At 38.1% G+C, this 20,099-nt stretch overlaps 1 protein-coding gene across 1 annotated transcript; it reads right to left on the reverse strand.

The window, feature by feature from the left end:
- Positions 1-3,155: 3,155 nt before the first annotated feature.
- On the reverse strand, positions 3,156-7,492 carry LOC110939076. The gene is made up of 5 exons (XM_022180947.2): positions 7,468-7,492; positions 6,955-7,064; positions 4,311-4,411; positions 3,488-3,753; positions 3,156-3,379 (listed from the first exon to the last, which is right to left on the reverse strand). Exons 1-5 carry the CDS (start codon positions 7,490-7,492, stop codon positions 3,300-3,302), a joined length of 582 nt encoding a protein of 193 aa, XP_022036639.2. The 3' UTR covers positions 3,156-3,299.
- Between the last annotated feature and the right edge of the window lie 12,607 nt (positions 7,493-20,099).

Below are 20,099 nucleotides of genomic sequence, written 5' to 3' on the forward strand. Positions count from 1 at the left end.
AGTATGGGATATGGTATCGCCTCACACTTTCTTTCGTGGACTGGCCTTTTTTCATTACTATGGGAAGTTGGTATCGCCACCTCATTTAGTCACGCCCTTGCGGGTGTGGGATACAAGCATTTGGTTTTGGTTTATTTTATCCATGACTCATTGTCTTCTTATTCATTATATATGTGTACACATGAACTTCATGTTCATTTTATTAATGCAAACTAAGTTAATCCCAAAACCTTTTTACACATGATACATGTAGTGAGAACTGAAGACAGCACTGGATCAAGATCACATAGGAGCGTTTTTCTTAGTAATTAATAAAGACAAAGCTTATGTATTTTATTTGGATATTTGATCTTATATGAGATATGTGACATTTTAATTATGACTTGTTTAATTATGGAACTTTAATAGGAAACAATATCAAGTGTGTGTTCACTTGACTTTACAACAATAATTAGAGTGCTCTAAGTCGTTAGCCTAACATAAGATAAGTACACTTAAATAATCAAAATACTTACCAAATTATTATAACAAACACAAAATGCGAATCATTTTCTATTTCATTATGTAAAAGAAAATGTACGTACCGAAAGTTTATAGGTAATAATATATAAAGATCATCATTATCATTATCGTCTGAAAACCACCTGGACATGTGCTGGGCCAGGTGGTGGAGGTCCTTTTAACTCAATATACAACTCACACTGAGCCATTCCAACTACTTATATCTAACTGTGGTTGCATTTAAAACCTGTATGGTATTGGTCTATATTGTTTTTGGATGGTTGCTCCACCTAATATAAAACAAAATGTACATGTCGAAAGGCTATAGGTGATAATATATATAGATCATCACTATCATATAAAACTTTAACATTAGCTAGGCAAGGTGGTAGAGGTCCTGTTAACTCAAGATGTAGCTCACACGGACCCGTTCCAACTACTTATATCTAGAGGTGGTTGTTGTTAAACCCGTATGATATTGGTCTGTCATTGTTTTTGGATGGTACCTGATATAACAATAACAACATACGACTGGAAAATTACCGCTGAAAACTGAATGCTTACGTTAATCATCTAAACAAAGTACTTGTTTGGTTAAAGACCGATGCCAAACTTAATGGTCTCATTTTTTTAAGCTCCAAAGGCTATAGTCAAGCACACTGTTGCAATACCACATATTTACTTTTTTTTAGTCTATATATTCTTCAAGGATCAATAAGATACATAAAAGTGAATAACAATACATTCAAACATTTGAAATCAGGGTTATGTGTATTCATCTCAAGTGCAATAATTTTATTTTAGATTATGGTGTTTAAATATGACCAAAAAGCCAAATCATTTTGAGTTCAATAGAATTAAAAGCTTCAATTGTTATCCAAAAGAAAAAACCTTATTCCAATTGTTATGTGTAGGTAAATTAAACCAATTGCATATATAAATATCCATTATTTTATTTATATAAATCCATGATATTTCAAAATGAGGATCTAAAAAATTTGGGGGTCCAAATATAGGGTTTTCTTTTTTATTAAGTAGGCAACCCTGTATAGGACGACTATACAGTTATCAAACTAGGAAACAATAATAGGTGTGCATTTACCTCACAAAACACCAATCGCGGGTTTCATTGAGACGTTTGAGATCAACTAGCCTGGCATATGACAAGCAAACTTAGATATTCTAAACACAAACGAAAAATAAAAACAAAAACAAAATTTGAATTATCTTCTACTTTTTATATAATTCAATTTTACATGTCAAAAAGCTTTAGGTCACTACAAGAAAATGAAGCTAATGCAACCCCAAGAAAGTGTTGCATTAGGCCTTGAAAAGGTTGCCTTATGTCATGGGCCAAATATTTGAAGGTCGCAATGCTGTGGGCTGTGCTTGAACACTTGGGTTACTGGCTAGTCCTTGAATTTATTGGGGGACGGAGTCAGTGTCAATGAAGAGGCGTACATGCATAGTCGTGCAAACGACGAACGCACCACTGGTCGAGAGCTGGCGCCGCTCTCCTGATGAGTCCAAGGCAGGACGAAACCAGTGACCCACACAAAGAAGCGGGATGGATTGGCTTGTCCCCGAGGACTTGGGGACGCCACACGGGGGTAGAAAAGTAACCCCGTGACAACTTGGTATCAGAGCAGAACAATTCTCGGATACGTTGGTATCACCTTAGTTGTGATTCACTCCATTGTCGAACAATATTGTAAGAACTTTGTAGTTTGCTACCAAAATTTGCCACAACCGACACTTAAAGCCATGAGATTTGGCTGGAGATAACTTGCAGAGACCGATCCACCCTTGAAACCCATACCCAGTGCCTAATCTTGATCGTCGCTCGCGGATGCCAAAGAAAACGACTACACCGCTTCTGCCGCCCTATCTCTCATACTTAAAACCATGAGATTTGGCTGGAGACAGAACATGCAGGTACTGGTGCACCCTCGGCCAAAGTTTATCGCCAAACTCCCCCTTTTCCCTCTCTTCCGTAACTTTCTCTCTCTAGAATTATAGTTTGGGTGTGTATTTTTCTTCTGTCCAAATCGCCCTACATCTTTCAGGTGTTTAAAAAATGTATTGATGACCTCTAGCCCCCATTTATCTTCTTATAATTTCAACGTTAGCCCTCCTCATATTTTGTTTCTATCAAACCTTCCGTATCAATCATTTAATCATACTAGATTAAAAATAAACTTTCAACATACAACTCTTTATTATTTATAAAATAATTTTTAATTTAGTTTATGAAGTGGGATGTTACATTTGTCTTTTATTTTTTTCTATTTTAATTAAAAATCATGACCAATGTCTCAAAACTAAAACTATAAGGCTTGATACTTACCACACCTTATTGTACAAACAACGCTGAAGTCAACTCATCAGCTTTAGACCAGCCCAACCCAAATAAAATTCGAGCTCAACAATAAGCATAAATATACAGGACTTACTTTAAAATGAACCCATACAAGTTGTACAATTAAATCAAAATGAAAATCAGCCAAGAAAACAAAATAAAATACAAAAACAGATCATCAAAGTACCAGTATACTAGCAGCAGATCTAAAGACATCTGACATTACTAACATAGGATTCAAACAATACCTGGCCCAGAATAACCCAAGAGAAATCAACATAAAAGCTAAGGCGGGTCTGAGCTAAGCTCATGGAACTCAACCAATGTAGTTACCTATTCTTGACGGTTATGTGAACTTGGTGAACTTTTTGATCTCTGTCTGACATGTGTAGGGGTTCTGCTTCTTGTGGTTCGGGCATTCTCGCTTGACATACTACATTCACGAATCACTGTCTGATTCATCTGAAGATGAACTATCCGGCATGCTATACCAAAGATGCCAAATCCGAGTGACGTCGCCTGAAGACAAATCAAACTCAGATAAAACATTTTCAAGATTTGCTTCTAAAGTACCAACAAATATCGCGTAATCAGAAACCCAAATCGGGAGAGGGAGATCAGGCTTACCAACAATGACTTCAGCGGCATGATCCGACTCCAACTGCATACTGAGCAGGTCTTGTTGCACCATATCTTCTTCCAACCTTCTCCACTCAAGTTCGCGTTCAGGGTCTACATCTGTTGGCCTAACACCTGGGTGTACACAGCTGGCATGTTCTGTTAGTTGATAATAATTTCCAACAAAATCACAGGTACCAACTGAGCAATTTCTTGTTTTCGAGTCCATGAAATTCCGAGCAGGGTCAACCACAGCCCACCCGTTGATTTCACCCCTACACAACAGGCAAGCAAGCTTAGCTTGTTGTCTCACCTTATTCACAGATTTATTATATAGAATACTAAAACTCAGTTACACTTGTTAGCGGATCAGTGAGGCATTACATCAAAGTATCAAACATCATATATCCAGTTATAACAGGCAAGCCCTCCGAATTTTACCCCACCAAGAGTTGACGATAAAGCAATGATTCAACAAACGAAGCATGATTCTTCAGAGTATGAAAAGGGAAGGGAGTTTTATTGGGATAAAATTAAGGGAGCGGTTGAGGAGCGTGTAGGAGAAGGAAGAACAGAAAAACGCGAGGAGATGTTTGCATCTTATATTGGAGGAGAAGACGCTCCTCTGCGTAGATTCAGGGACGTGGGAGAGAACCGCTCAACCGCTCAACTGCCAAATTTTGGGAATCAATACGGCTGAGATTTAATCTCACAAATAACTGCTCAAAGTGGACGTCCAGAATCATCTCAAAATCAGTTTTTTTTATTTTGTCTAAAACAGCAGTTACATAGCGGCGAACAATTTATTAATAATATTGTTGGAGTAACTTACCCTTCATAGGGATCGTAGACGATGCGTAAAGGAGGGTATTCACTTCTCTCTGCCATAGCTCTGCATTTATTATAGGTTTCTATGTCTCCGTTTGAAAGAACCTATATAAATTCCAAAACAGATGGGCATATCATACCATATATAAACAGAACAATTACATCAGCCATGTAACTTTTTAGTAGCGTTTTTTGACAGTGGAGTTGCATTGAGCTCTAATTAAGTGACTTGAACTAGTAATTTGAAGTATTTTTTTGATCAACAGATACCACTAGGCCAAGGCCACTTGGTGATTTAAACTATAAACAGTAATTTGAGGATGAACTGGGTATGACGTTTGAGAGTGATAGGAGGGAAACTAAAATTTTGAAGGTAAATGGTTTGAGGATGAAAAGAGGGAAGCTAAATATTTCAATATGAAATTGCCGTATAAACATCTTGGAAGGGTGAATAGGTTAGAGATTTGGCAGTTTACACATGATTAGAAACCAATTAGCCAATTTAGATTTTAATTATATTTAGCCAATTTAGATTTTAATTATATAATATGTTTATTTACAACTAAAATTATATTTTTAATTTCCTTTTATATAAGATTTATCTTTTATAATTTAGTTTTTTAATTTATATAAGTCAATTTGTATTTTTATTTTGTACTAATAAATGTTACGATGTATTGCAATCATTAAAACTAATTAAATGTTTTAGAGTCGTTTTTTTTTACCGCAAGATACGATGTGCCAATCATCGTGACACCGGGCGTTGTGGCCAAGGTCGACTACTCCACCGGCGCCAGACCCTGGGCTCTCCCAGATACGCGGAAACCCGACCTACACCCCCCGAAGGCACGACAGTGGAATAATCGGTAAAACCTCGCCTCTCGTCCAAAACGAACCGAAGCCACCCATATTCGCCCTTCACCTGGATGCCACAGAAAATAATGGGGAGAGTGGGAGTCGAACCTGGGTCACAAGGAACACCAAGTTTCTCTACGACCACTTTACCACTACCTCATTGGTTACCAAAACAACGCTATACGATCTACTTCAAACCAACAACCGTGAATTGAATCGTCAAAACCGGATTATCAATCTGATTATCTTAAATTGAACCATGGTTCTCTTAACATGGCCAAACCGGCTAACTTGACTCGATTTGAGTAGTTCAAGCAGTTTCAACGGCTCTTTTTAACACTCGTACCATCAAGTAAATTAATTCAAGCCTACGCTTTATTTATGGAGCTCAAAAGGGCTCATGAGTTTAAATAAGCCTATTATTTATGTGATTTGTATTTATATATTATTATTATTATTTATTATTGTTATTATTATTTTTGTCTAAAGCTATAACTGATATAACAAAATAATATATATTATGTTATAACTTATAATTAGTTAAAAAAAATAATAAACAAATTGAGCTCAAGCATTTAAAACAAATCTCAAAGCAATACAATAAGCACAAGCTTTCAAAAGTTAAATTAAATGAGTCGAGTTCGAGCCTAGGCGAGCTCGGGCTAGGATTGGCTCATTTACACCCAACTAAGACACGTATGAACCATCAAAGCTCATTGATGACCTACCATGACTCATTGTAATATGTTCTAACACTTTACGATCTAATATGACATATAGGGGCTGTCATGCTCCAATAAGAACTATTAGGGGGTGTTCACAGCCCGACTTTTAAGTCAAACTGTGAGCCAAACCATTAGTAACTATTTACTATTATTGAAAACCGAACCAACCGCTGAATATTAAAACCCAACCAAACTGAATCGTTACCAACTTTTGGACATATTTCATTTCTCTCTTATAACTTTCATAATATAATCTTTGATAAAATTTTGAGTATGTCATTGTGACGTGCCTATTTATCTACTTCTGGATATAATTTTTATTTGAAACCAAGTCCTAAGTAGTAATGTACAAGTAATCAAAGTACATACGTACATGTTATTTAAACTACCTCACAATTAGCTTTTCTATATATTGACGCCATTTGACCTTTGGTTATTGTCATAATATAATGTAATGTAAAACTGCGTTCGCCCCACCACAAAACACGAGTACACCCCACTAGTTATATTATAGGGTAAATACCTTTTTCAAGTCCTTATTGTAGTAATATATATATAATTTGTAACCTTTTAAAATAAGTTGTCATTACATATGATATTCTTTTTAAAAAAGTATGCAACCTTTTAGAAGAAGGGTTGCGTTTATGTTTTGAAAAAGCAACCTTTTTAACAAAAGTTGCAGTTTTCTATAAAATTTGTAACTTTTTAAGAAAAAATTTTCAAATTCAATATAATTTTGCAGCTTTTTTATGAAAAAGGTTGCATTAGATTTTCTAATAACAAAGTTGCATTAGAGTCAAATGCAACTCATCTGAAAAAGTTTGCTTCTAAAAGGTTGCATTAGGCCTATTTTATAGCAGTGGGTGGTATTATATATAGATCATTTTAATTAACTAAAAATCACACCTTAATATTATAATTTTGTTTTAATCCATATAAGATTATATAAAACTATATTTTTTAATTTTTAAATTTAAAGCACGGCTTGACTACTCTTTTCTTTCTATCTTTTTTTCTACAATTTCGCCTTTGACTTTCTCAAGTAGTTTGAATGGTTTTGGATTTTACCTTTCTCAATTGAGCCCTTGAAACGCCATGAACAATCAACATGCTATAGTCTACTCCTAAATGATTAGCCAGACCCGTTTGTGATGTGAGATCGGTGAATAACAGCAAACCTAACATTTATAACCAACAAAACAAACAAAAAAAACCACAAAATCCTCATAACTACACGTTAAATAAGGAACCAAAAAATCCTCATAACTACACATCAAATAAGGAACAAAAAAAATAATTGCTACAAATTCTTCCTTTGTTTATAGATCCATTCTAGAACATGCTTGTAGAAAAAAAAAATTCTAAAAATATATCTGGTAATGAATTTCAAACCGATCAAAGTTAGTGTGCGTATATGTTACATCAACACCAAAAAAATCAAAGCATACATGTCCATACAATTAATTAAACCAAAATACTCAAATTAGTACTTTTGAAAACAAGCAGTGATTTTTAAAAATGTAAAGAAAGATTATGAAGCAAATCAAATTAGATGAAAGTAAAATAAATAAAAGCTCTTACATTTGCACCGAAAAAGAGATGCCATCTTTGGGGCCAGGATGTGGAAGAATGAGAGAAGAAAGTGTGCGGCGGTGATTATAATGCAAATGGTATTATGTTCGTTTAAATAGGAAGTGTGGGGTTACCCTAATGAAAATTTTACTATAATCACCCTAAGAATTTTAAGAGCTTTCAAAATGGAACCCAACTATTATAGAAAATATCATTTTGATCTATCATAGTGCAAATAAAGTTATTCTTTTACTAGTAATTTAGAGTTTTCGACCTTTAGGTATATTTTGAATTTCACTTTTAATCCTAAATATAACGAACCGACAAAGTTGATCCTTTATGTTCATATGTTGTAATAGTTTATGTCTTGTTGTTTAACGATCGATAATTTTGCATGTGAAGTTTGGTCACGTGTCTTGCACATTGATAGGACAAACTGGATTTATTTTTACCCTTTTATTGAAAAAAGTAAATTACGTTTTTGGCGCATGTGATTAAGTTATTTTAACTGTATCAGCTCATAAAGGAATTTTATGACACATCAACCACCAATGCCATTTTCCTTACCTTTTTAGCCCCTAAAATTAACTCCATCCATGTTATTCCTTAAAATCGAGGTACATGTCCCTTACATGATGTCATACCCCAACCGATGGCGGAATCATCGGGGCGCGACACTAGGCGAATCAGATTGCTCAAGAGAATTCATAACAACTATTTAGCGACAATATTTAAAGCGTTCATTATCCCATACTAATAAACAATACATCAATAAACAGTCATACAAGTTTTCATATTCTCTCAAACAATACAAATCCGACAACCTAGATTTGTTGTGAGTTTCTAGACTTCCTAGCTTGATTTCGAGATAGCCTGCGATTATCCTGCAACGTAAGTTTAAGCGACGTCAATACAAAGTTATTGGCGAGTATATAGAAGTTTTACATGGTAAATAAAGTAGATAAAAGTGCTGCGAATTTCCACATACATAAACGTGAAACACACCATATATACTACAAAACAAATACTACCAGCTAAGTCACTCGATGCTAGCTAAGGTGGGACGTCGCGAGTAAAAGTCCTAGCACATATGTATCAAGCATCACGTGCAAATACGTACGACAGTAATTCGCATGTGATAATATTTTTGATAAGTGCGTTTTAGATGTGAACGTATGTTACACCCCAAAGTGTGTTTAAAGCGTAAAAGGGGGGGGGTCAAGTATACTCACATTAGGTGTTTAACAAGTAAACACAACTTGATTGGATTGATTGAGAGCGTGTCTGAGTTAGCCTGATCACAGAACGATAGCGTAAGCGTTGAACAACGTGTAAAAGTGCATGGAGTGTGATGTTGGATCGGATGGTGGTTCGATCAGATGGTCATTCGATTGGAGAAGTGTGTTTGTGAAATGTTGAACTTTTGAAGTTTCGTTGTAGTATAAGTAAAGTCATTCGATCGAAGGGTCATCCAGACGGATGACCGTTCGATCAGATGGCAATTCGTTTAGATGGAAGTTACAAAGAATCAAGTCCCTCGTCCGGATAGTCATTCGATCGGATGGTCATCCGATCGGATGGTCATCCGATCGGATGACTATTCGGGTGGAAACTGATATTCCTTGAAGTTTTGCAAAAATTGTCTAAGTATTGAAATTATTAGTCACCTGGTCGAATAGCTGTTCGATCGGAGCGAACGGCTATTCGATCGAGCAACTGTTCGTTTTGAAAACTTTCAAAAACAGTTAAGTTAGAAAGTTTGCGGTTTGACCGAGACGGTGTGACACGTGTTAAACAACAGAAACCACATCAATTCCGAGTCATCCGATCGGACGGGAATCACCCCGTTCGATCAGAACAAACTGTTCTTGACGGAGCTTCATATTCAACCCGTGAATCGATCGTCTCTTCGATAGAAATCTATTCTCAGGCCGGTTCTCCACTAGAGAATGAGTGAAGATGTGACAACCCGAGTTTTCAAGGTCTTTCCTTTGCGTGTTAATTATTTGCAATCCTGTGCTCATAATTCGGGTAGCGTTATATCTTGTGCTTGAATAATTGAAGTCGTATGTGTATTAACTATTTAAGACTAGTTTATGTTTTAATACCTTTAAACCAAATAAAAGCCAACTCGACGAAATACATCATATCCATGTTTGACGAAATACTAGGTTCTTCGTCGTTGCCATGCATGACGAAACTTAGTGTTTCGCCGATGGTGGTTTTTCGCCAAAAAGGGGTCTCGGCCCAACGCTTGTTAAGCCCAAACCGAGCCCAACCTTTCCCCATTATTATTATGTGCACCTAGGAAGGTATACGTACAACTCTTTTTGGCAAACCCTAAATTCCTTCCTACTGCACATGGGTGGCGGAAACCCCTTCCATCTCTTTCGAAGCCTTGGCTGTTGCACCATCGTAATCCGGTTAGTATTTCTTCACTCTAATGATAGAAATCTGTTGATTGTTTGTAACTGTGTTTGTCCGATCTAGTTGATAATCATGAGTTTATTATGAATATTGATTGTGTCTATGAGCATGAATTCTATGTGACAATATGAATGAAGTAAATGGTTTGGAATGCATGGTAGTGCGGTTGTGATCAACATATTATGATAATTAACTGATTAGATCGAATGACTAGTGTACTTGATACTAACAATTGTTAATCGGTAAGCTAGGGTGCACACTGTTAATAATTCGGTGGTGTCTTGGCCCAATAGATCAACTTGGATTTGGATGGGTTTATGGAGTTAATTTCTTGATAAAGGAAACTGATGATTATGAAAGAATTAGTGGCTGCCTGGTTAAATTCAGATTCATGTGATAAAACTATTGAATGATGATTCATTAGAATTATGCTGAATGATCAAGACTCATAATAATCGAAGTTGTAACTGTTTTGATTGGTATTGTGAGAATTCATTATGTTATTGATTGTGACTATCTGATGAGTGGGGCGACGAAGGATAACCCCCGACGAAAGATCAGAGCTTCGACGAAAGATCCCCGACGAAAGTATTTCGTCGACCGGTTCTCTTGACGAAATATGGTATTTCTTCGGCTGGGCTTTGTTTTGGACGAACATTGTTCTTCGTCGAGGCTGCTATTGGGCCTGGGCTAAACTTTCTGAGATACTAGGTCTTTATGCTCAGTGATATCTGGGGTATTATCCCGGGACTTCTGCTGTATGGAAGTACTGACCTAGTCCCCGGATAATGCTTTCCGTAAAAAGCTTCAAACATAGCTTCACCCTCAGCATGCTGATGAAACAATAAAATTGATAGTCGCTGCTGTTGAAACAAAAAGATCCTCTAAAGGGGACACATCAAAAGTCGAGCCGTCATCTCTCTGCTGAACGGAAGTTCTGACCTGAGCTCTCACGGTTTCGCACTTAACCCCTATACAGATATCATCTGTGGTATACTCACCTGTAAGACTGAATATTGGGATCTGGATACGGGAGTATATTCAAGTAGTGGGACACACGGATAAGTTTAAGTTCTTAAAACATTAATATCGTATCTCGGATCAGTTGAACTTTGTGTGAAAATTTCAGTGGACCGATATACTGAAAATCTAGGTAAATTGTTTAGAACTTAAAATGAAATCAAGCTTAACGGTGTTAGTGACATGTCTCATAAACTGATATGATCCTCTTACACGAACTCACAAAAATAGTGTATGTAAATATTTCTTCTCTGCATTTCATTTCCTTTAATTTCAAAAAAACCAAAAAGATTTTCAGTGTGTTTTAGCATAAATTTTGAAAAATTCAAAAAGATTTTCGACAAACTGATGTTGGAAAGCTGATTATCAAAATTCCGAGTGCTAAACATGATGACATTGTTGTGAGGGGGAGTGCTTCTAATTGTCAAGATATAGTTTTTAAATCAACAAATGGTTCATCATGTGTGTGTGATTTGAAAGAGAGTTAGTGTTGGTGAATGAAAATTGTTAAAATTAGAAAATTTATTTCCGGGTTAAGAATATGCAGGAATTGCCAGGTTTCAATCTTGGATCTAAAGATAGAAAGCCAGGTTACAATATCCGTTGAAGAAAGCCAAGTTTCGATCCTGGAAATCAAATTTTGGAAAGCCAGACAATGATCCTGAAGATGTTGCTGAAGAACAAAGGAATACCAGCAAATCGAGTGGGGGAGTCTGAAGACAGAGAGAGAGAAGCTCAGAGGACTGATAAAGACTGAAGATTGTGAAGACTCGACACTAAAGACTCGTCAACATCTGAGGGGGAGTCTGTTAGTGCAGTCATCTGTCGTCTTCGTCTTATGTCGAGTCTCGAGTTCGTTGCAGATCAGATTGGAGAAGAAATCAAGATTTTAGAAGGCTGGCCGTTTGAAGGAAGACATCCGTTTGAATGAAGATGTTCCGTTTGAATGGTGACCGTATGAGAAGCATATCGTTTGAATGTTAGTCGACCGTTTGAGCATGTTCAAACGGTCAGAAACTAGTATAAATACCTTTCAAGCGGTTGTCATTTGTAACGATTGGTCAAACTGATACCGAGGTGCTACCGGTAGTTTCTTGTACTGTAATCACTGTTATATCAATAGAAAAGAGGTTTAAAGTGTATTCAAGCTGTTTTCTAGTGCGTTTCTTAGTATTCCGCCTCTGAAACGTGCAAGAGCTCTTCCAATCGACTCATTCAGGTCGCAAAACCGATCCTACACAAAGCTTATGTATTTTATTTGGATATTTGATCTTATATGAGATATGTGACATTTTAATTATGACTTGTTTAATTATGGAATTTTAATAGGAAACAATATCAAGTGTGTGTTCACTTGACTTTACAACAATAATTAGAGTGCTCTAAGTCGTTAGCCTAACATAAGATAAGTACACTTAAATAATCAAAATACTTACCAAATTATTATAACAAACACAAAATGCGAATCATTTTCTATTTCATTATGTAAAAGAAAATGTACGTACCGAAAGTTTATAGGTAATAATATATAAAGATCATCATTATCATCTGAAAACCACCTGGACATGTGCTGGGCCAGGTGTTGGAGGTCCTTTTAACTCAAGATACAACTCACACTGAGCCATTCCAACTACTTATATCTAACTGTCGTTGCATTTAAAACCTGTATGGTATTGGTCTATATTGTTTTTGGATGGTTGCTCCACCTAATATAAAACAAAATGTACATGTCGAAAGGCTATAGGTGATAATATATATAGATCATCACTATCATATAAAACCTTAACATTAGCCAGGCGAATTTTAATAGGAAACAATATCAAGTGTGTGTTCACTTGACTTTACAACAATAATTAGAGTGCTCTAAGTCGTTAGCCTAACATAAGATAAGTACACTTAAATAATCAAAATACTTACCAAATTATTATAACAAACACAAAATGCGAATCATTTTCTATTTCATTATGTAAAAGAAAATGTACGTACCGAAAGTTTATAGGTAATAATATATAAAGATCATCATTATCATCTAAAAACCACCTGGACATGTGCTGGGCCAGGTGTTGGAGGTCCTTTTAACTCAAGATACAACTCACACTGAGCCATTCCAACTACTTATATCTAACTGTCGTTGCATTTAAAACCTGTATGGTATTGGTCTATATTGTTTTTGGATGGTTGCTCCACCTAATATAAAACAAAATGTACATGTCGAAAGGCTATAGGTGATAATATATATAGATCATCACTATCATATAAAACCTTAACATTAGCCAGGCAAGGTGGTAGAGGTCCTGTTAACTCAAGATGTAGCTCACACGGACCCGTTCCAACTACTTATACCTAGAGGTGGTTGCTTGTTAAACCCGTATGATATTGGTCTGTCATTGTTTTTCGATGGTACCTGATATAACAATAACAACATACGACTGGAAAATTACCGATAAAAACTGAATGCTTACGTTAATCATCTCAACAAAGTACTTGTTTGGTTAAAGACCGTTGCCAAACTCAATGGTCTCATTTTTTTAAGCTCCAAAGGCTATAGTCAAGCACACTGTTGCAATGCCACATATTTACTTTTTTTAGTCTATATATTCTTCAAGGATCAATAAGATACATAAAAGTGAATAACAATACATTCAAACATTTGAAATCAGGGTTATGTGTATTCATCTCAAGTGCAATAATTTTATTTTAGAATATGGTGTTTAAATATGACCAAAAAGCCAAATCATTTTGAATTCAATAGAATTAAAAGCTTCAATTGTTATCCAAAATAAAAACCTTACTCCAATTGTTATGTGTAGGTAAATTAAACCAATTGCATATATAAATATCCATTATTATATTTGTGACAACTCGTAATCCGAACCTACCTTGTATAACGTTACGTGTTTATGTGATGCTTTGATTTAATGGCATGTATGTTAAATGTTACGTTTTATTATGTGATAAGTGCTATGAGATTGTAGTGTGTTAAGCATACGTGTAACACATGTGGATTGTGCAACGTTTAACCCAATCGCACAAGCCCGAGGTTGGGTCGTATGGCTTGTAATCGGACTATAGGGCAGCCCATGTTAGGGTTCGGCCCACCCTCACACGCATAACACTTAGAGTATGTAACCATCTTTTATTCTTATCAAAACACCAACACACACAAGCTACAAACCCTAGCTCGTCTCTCTCTCCCTTTCACGAACTTGAAGGCAGCCGCACATCATTGGAATTCATAGTGTGCCGGATCAGTTCCTGTTTCCATTTTATTCGGTTAGTATGTTAACTATTGTTTGATGATTTTATGATGTGTGCTTCATATGCTTGTTATGATTGATTGAGTAATATGTGATTAGACATAGATGAATGTAACTGATTATATATGCGTTTGATGTTTGAAATCCGAAGAGTTGATGATAGCGTTCATACAATCGGCCTTCACATATGTGCGATAGATATTGTTTATATGAATCGGATTGTTCATGTTGTAATCGGCTGGTATGTATGTTTTGGAAAATACTTATGTTAATCGGTTTGTTATGCCATGGATTCGAGTATTAGTCTTGATCAGTTATGAACTTGTTGTGTTTTAAAGTTAATCCGATGGAATGATTACAAGATGTGTTCTTGAAATATGAGTAGGGTTTATGTGAATTACATGTTACAAAGTTGTTTGATCGATGATTGCTTGGATAAGAAACTGTTGATTGATAGGATAAGTTTGGAAACCTTGTAACTGATTGACTATTGTAACAACATTGCTTGAATTATGGAAACTATATAACTGATTTCCTTAAACTTTGAGATTTAGTAAACCGATCGCACAAGAGGAACTAAACGCACAAGTTCGGTTGCACAAAATACCAATGGTCGCACAAGACCATTGGATCGCACAAGTTATGTCCTTTTGATAACCGTTGGGCCTTGAAGCCCAAGTCACAAACACACAACCCAACCCGCTCGTACAAGGTCGGTTGGATCGCACAAGACCGTTACATGTTATTAGACTGGGCCGAGCACTTTATGTTTAGACTTCTTTATTTTGGGCTTATTTACTTGTTGGGCCGGAATATTAGCCGGATCGCACAAGGCCCATTCAGTCGCACAACCCAATTCAGTCGCACAAGGTCACTGTTGGGCCGAGCTTACTGTTATATCGCACAAGCCAATCCGATCGCACATGATGTTTGGGATCGCACAAGATTGTTAATTGTTTATTGTTTTTGGGCCGAGTTGTATTATGGATTGGTTATGGCTATTGGGCCGGGATGTTGGATCGCACAACATGTTGTGGATCGCACAACATGTTGGGCCGGACATGATTGGGCTTATTATATTTCGTACAAGTTACATGTATTGTTTAACTGTTAAGTGTTGCCATGATCTATACGTGTTCGTAACGTGTTAACTCTGTGTAATCGTACGTGCTTTACTTGAACCCAACCTGACTTGTATGGTAACTGTGATAGGACGTGGTTGATCACTTTGTAGCTTAATTGAACTATTGTGTATCATACCGAGCAATCCCAGGTGAGTTCACTGCATTTTCTCAAGCATGCGTCCCGGTGGTTTGGGACAACTGGTAAACATTTGGAAGGGAAACATTGGGTAAACAACTTAATCGGTTTTGGTTATTGCCTGGAGGGCAATGGGGGTAATTAGTTGATAGCGCTATTAGGTGGGAAACCTCACACCGGGCCGTAAGGACGGGGGTGAACTAATTATCTGGGTTTCACTATGGTTGTTTAGAGGCACACTCCTCGGTTACGTAAGGGCGGTTCCCCTAGGGTAACTAACTGAACAACATAGTGGGTTGCTAAGAGGCACACTCCTCGGTTACGTAAGGGCGTAGTCCCTAGGGTAACTAACTTGAGCAACATCGTAACGCATCATTGAATCGCATTAACATATAACTGGTAACACAACACGTAAGCAACACTTTGAACTCACCAGCGTAGTCTGACACACTTGTTTGCATGCTTGTAGGTCGTTAACCTTGGAACATGGACTTGCTATCTGGGAGTGCTGGAGTGGTCATGGATCGAGACTCTTGGATTCACTTATAAACGATACATTAGTTTTGGTTATTATTATGAAATGATTGCTAAACGATTACATGCTTCCGCTACACAACTTTTGAGAATTGATAACATGTTGACATTTTATATTAGTAATTAATGTCATGACTTATTTAAGTATTTATCATTGGTTCAATGTGATTGGTGGCTCGAACTCTGGTGCGTAACACGCCTCGCGGGGTTCCCGCAGGTGGAATTTTGGGGGTGTTACAGTTGGTATCAGAGCCACTGGTTATAGTGAACTAGGTTTTAAAACGTTTTTGTAAAACCAGACTATAACCGAACAACTTCGAAAATCGATCATGACACTCAGCTCCCGATTGCAAGGTTCGTCTTTCGTATACTCATTGTACTATGTAATTAGTGGACACTTACATATGATATTGCATGCTGGTGCACGTTAAACACGATAGTATGAACTTACGTATCCCTAGCACATGTTATATGACCGATAGGGTGGCATTTCCCTAAACACTAGTGACTTATGTTATGTGATGCTCTTTGTTTGCTATTCGAGTTGGGGGAACCATTCGACATGAGTTAGGAGGAGCTGAGATGAGCATGCAAATCACAATATTATTGTGGGTGAACACATAATAATAATGTGGGGTGCATGCGAGTCCCAGTGAGGCTTAACAAGTGAAGGAGGGGTTCCGCCCTGTTAATTGATCAGTGTGAAACGTAACGAACTAATAGGAGTCATAACAGTGATCGTCTCCTACTCAAATGTGACTTTCTCACCTCTCTTTGAATCCTTTTGAAATCGCAAAGCTACCGAGTATTACTTGAACGTCCCTTTGAACGCCTAGCGAACTAAGTAGAATGCTAGGTGCTTGTACGAACGTCCCTGAGTGGATGTTGCAGCGTCCATGATTGGTTTATACCCCTTTTCTTTCCCCTCACTCCTCTTTGTTGTTGGAACTCAATACACTCACATCTCAGACCCTGAAGGGCGGTCACACCTGCAACACTCTGGAAACCTACCGTGTTTTACCCAGCCAACTTGTAAGAACGATGGGCATAAGGGTAAACTTAGTACTCTACCGACTTCAGCATTTGAACGACTCCAACATCAACGATTTGACTCCAAACGAATCCTTAATTCTAGCCAGCAGCTTATGGGAGCCGAGTTTCATAAATCAGTCGAAACGTAAACGATGGCAATCGACCAGGATGTGGACTGTGTAACTTCCAACACAACGAGTAGCACCCCGGAACTCGACACGAAATACAAAGAAATGGACATCGTTGGTGAAGGATCGCAGAGTCCTGTTTCGAGCAACAACATTAGAAGCAACAACTATCGTGACATCAAGGTACTTGTCATAGTAGCTTGCAGTATGAAAAGGAAGGTGCCTACGACATGTAATGGCAGTTGATAATTCAAGACGACAACAGCCAAGGGAGCGAAGACAGTATGATAGGAATCCGTGTGATTGTAACAATAACACCTGCAGTGGTGCTCGCGAAAGGGTATTTAGGATTGACGTGGGCGACGACAAGACAATAACAACATGATAGTTCGGATAGATAACGAATCGCTTCGGCTCGATTCCGTTTAACCCTGATGCTTCTTGAGACCAAACCTGTTATGAAACCGGCCGATGGCAGGACAGCGGAAACCGCATATATTAGTTGGGATGCAAACTCGATATTGCGGGTGACAGACATTCGACACCGGTGTTACCTCTGCTATCCTTGGCAGTTACGGCGCAATAGCTAGTGTTGATGGGTTATTAGGACATATCGCCCGGACGTACCCTGTGAGAAGAAATTTAGCGTCACTATATGCTCCAAGGTACCAGAGTGGAGAAAGGATCAGCATCATGTCAGCTTCGAAAGCGCCTATGGAAGGAGGACCACACTATATCAATTTATCACAGGAATTTCGAAGGTCGCATAGCTTAGATCCCTTTAGCACAGCGGGGTGCCGTGTTCGCGAAAGACAGAGCATGAGGACGTCTGTTCAGCTTTCGAATCCTAATTCAGTAAGGTACTGAGCCTCATTTTTACCCAAGGGCATGAGTAATACAAGGGTATATCATTATGTTTTGAATCAGAGTCCCAGTTACACGTCGACGCAACACGAGAGAGTAACGACTTAAGAAGAACTGCATGACACACAACTAGTGGTGGAAACCGTGGTCTTTGGAGTTACGCGGAGGCGTTACTTGGACGGTACCAAATGCGTTACTTAGACCGATCACAAGGGCCTTCCGTGTACTCTGGTTTCGAAAGAGCTAAACCAGTAAATGGCATCGTTGGATGGAACTTCTGGGTAGATTACGACTGTGGAACCTAAACGTGTATGGACTTTGCAGCTCGCCATCGACTCCAACCCACCTGACCCAACTCGTTCTGTACAAACTAGGGAACTAACGGGAGAGAATTTTCAAGTTGAGTCCATGCGGGGCATGGAAGAGCAACCTTGGTGAAACGCACGATATTCATTAGCTCATAGGACGACTATAAATCTCATTTCACAGCAACGGTAGGGAAGTTGTGGTTAGCAAAACACACCGGCTTCAAAAATTCTATTCAACTGGATTTTAAAGAAAGACGTTTGGACATGTAAATCTTGTACTGATGATTGGACATGAAAACCCGTCCAACAATGTATAGGTACGACTTTTGACTTTGGAAAAAGTCAAGGCGAAGTATAAGAAACTGGCAACATCTATGTGGAAGAAGGGAGCAGACTGCTTTGAATGCTGCTACTAGTCTATTTACAACTCGAAATGGAAACACAAACAGAAACAATCGTTGATCACTGAATGTGACAAGCACACCTCCTTGCAGTCAAGGGAACTGATGAGTATTCTCAGCTTGTGAACATCTCTCTGGAAGAGACGGATTATAGGCATGAGGTGCCAACTCCTATTACCTATTGGGCTATACCTAATTCCAGGCGGGCATGGCGCACACCTTTGACTCACGTCTTGCCATGAACATTGCTTATTACTGCAGGGCAATCGAGCAAAGTGACGAACCATCTGAACACACGAAGGCATGTTGTAAGTATGTGCATAACTGACTTTAGTAAACGTTTGGGAAGGACACTTATCTTGGGGAGAAGCCCTAATGCAGCTGCACCATGAGTGTATGCATACAGCCCATGCTGAGGCATAACCTGGACAGTAACTCTAATCTCCTTGTTGGACTAATGTAGTTGACAACGTAATCGCAGGTCCAGGACTTGAGCTCAAAACTCACGAACATTGCTTAGATCGGAAATTGTTTGATGGCAGCGCGTGAGCGCTAGGAAAGCTGGTTAGCTTAGGAAACACGGGGAGTTTGTTGTAGGCAAACGTGTCATAATCGAAAGCACCACCCTGGGGGGTGCGGTATGCTATAGAAATCATGGCAAGCTTACTTTACGACGCGTGAGACATACGGATTACTGGAACAAACGGTGACTTGGCTCACAAACTCAGACTAATTGATGAAACGGGATAACTATCGTAATGGTATGTATGCCCTAGGTTTAAGGCAGCGGTTGCCTGATGAAACCCTGGTGATACCCTCACCGGAATTTGAAGTCATCGGATCAGTTGTATATCAGGGAATCTATCGAAAGCATGGGCTAAGAAGTCAAGGTTCGCTAGCATGAGTCATATGACAACCGTGAGGGCTTGTTAAACTTCAATACGGGGACTGAAGTTCACATAGGAACGGAAGGATATGTTAAAACTTCAATGTTCTCAAATGTTCAAGGGATTGAACCAACTTTTGATATCACTGGTGAATTTCGGGACGAAATTTCCTCCAAGTTGGGGAGGATGTGACACCCCAGGAAAACCGGCAAACGATATAGCTTACCTAGCTTTAACTTACTTAGCTCCCTCAGTGAGTGCGTACCAAATTTCGGGACGAAATTTCCTTTTAGTTGGGGAGACTGTGACAACTCGTAATCCGAACCTACCTTGTATAACGTTACGTGTTTATGTGATGCTTTGATTTAATGGCATGTATGTTAAATGTTACGTTTTATTATGTGATAAGTGCTATGAGATTGTAGTGTGTTAAGCATACGTGTAACACATGTGGATTGTGCAACGTTTAACCCAATCGCACAAGCCCGAGGTTGGGTCGTATGGCTTGTAATCGGACTATAGG

Source organism: Helianthus annuus, chromosome 5 (genome assembly GCF_002127325.2).
Source record: "Helianthus annuus cultivar XRQ/B chromosome 5, HanXRQr2.0-SUNRISE, whole genome shotgun sequence".
NCBI classification, from domain to species: Eukaryota; Viridiplantae; Streptophyta; class Magnoliopsida; order Asterales; family Asteraceae; genus Helianthus; species Helianthus annuus.

Coding starts and splice junctions, on each gene's coding strand:
- LOC110939076 (XM_022180947.2), bottom strand. CDS start 7,492: ATGGCATCTCTTTTTCGGTGCAAAT. Junction 7,065..7,467: donor ATCTCTTTTTCGGTGCAAAT/GTAAGAGCTTTT, acceptor TATAAATGTTAG/GTTTGCTGTTATTCACCGAT. Junction 4,412..6,954: donor CAAGGGCTCAATTGAGAAAG/GTAAAATCCAAA, acceptor GAATTTATATAG/GTTCTTTCAAACGGAGACAT.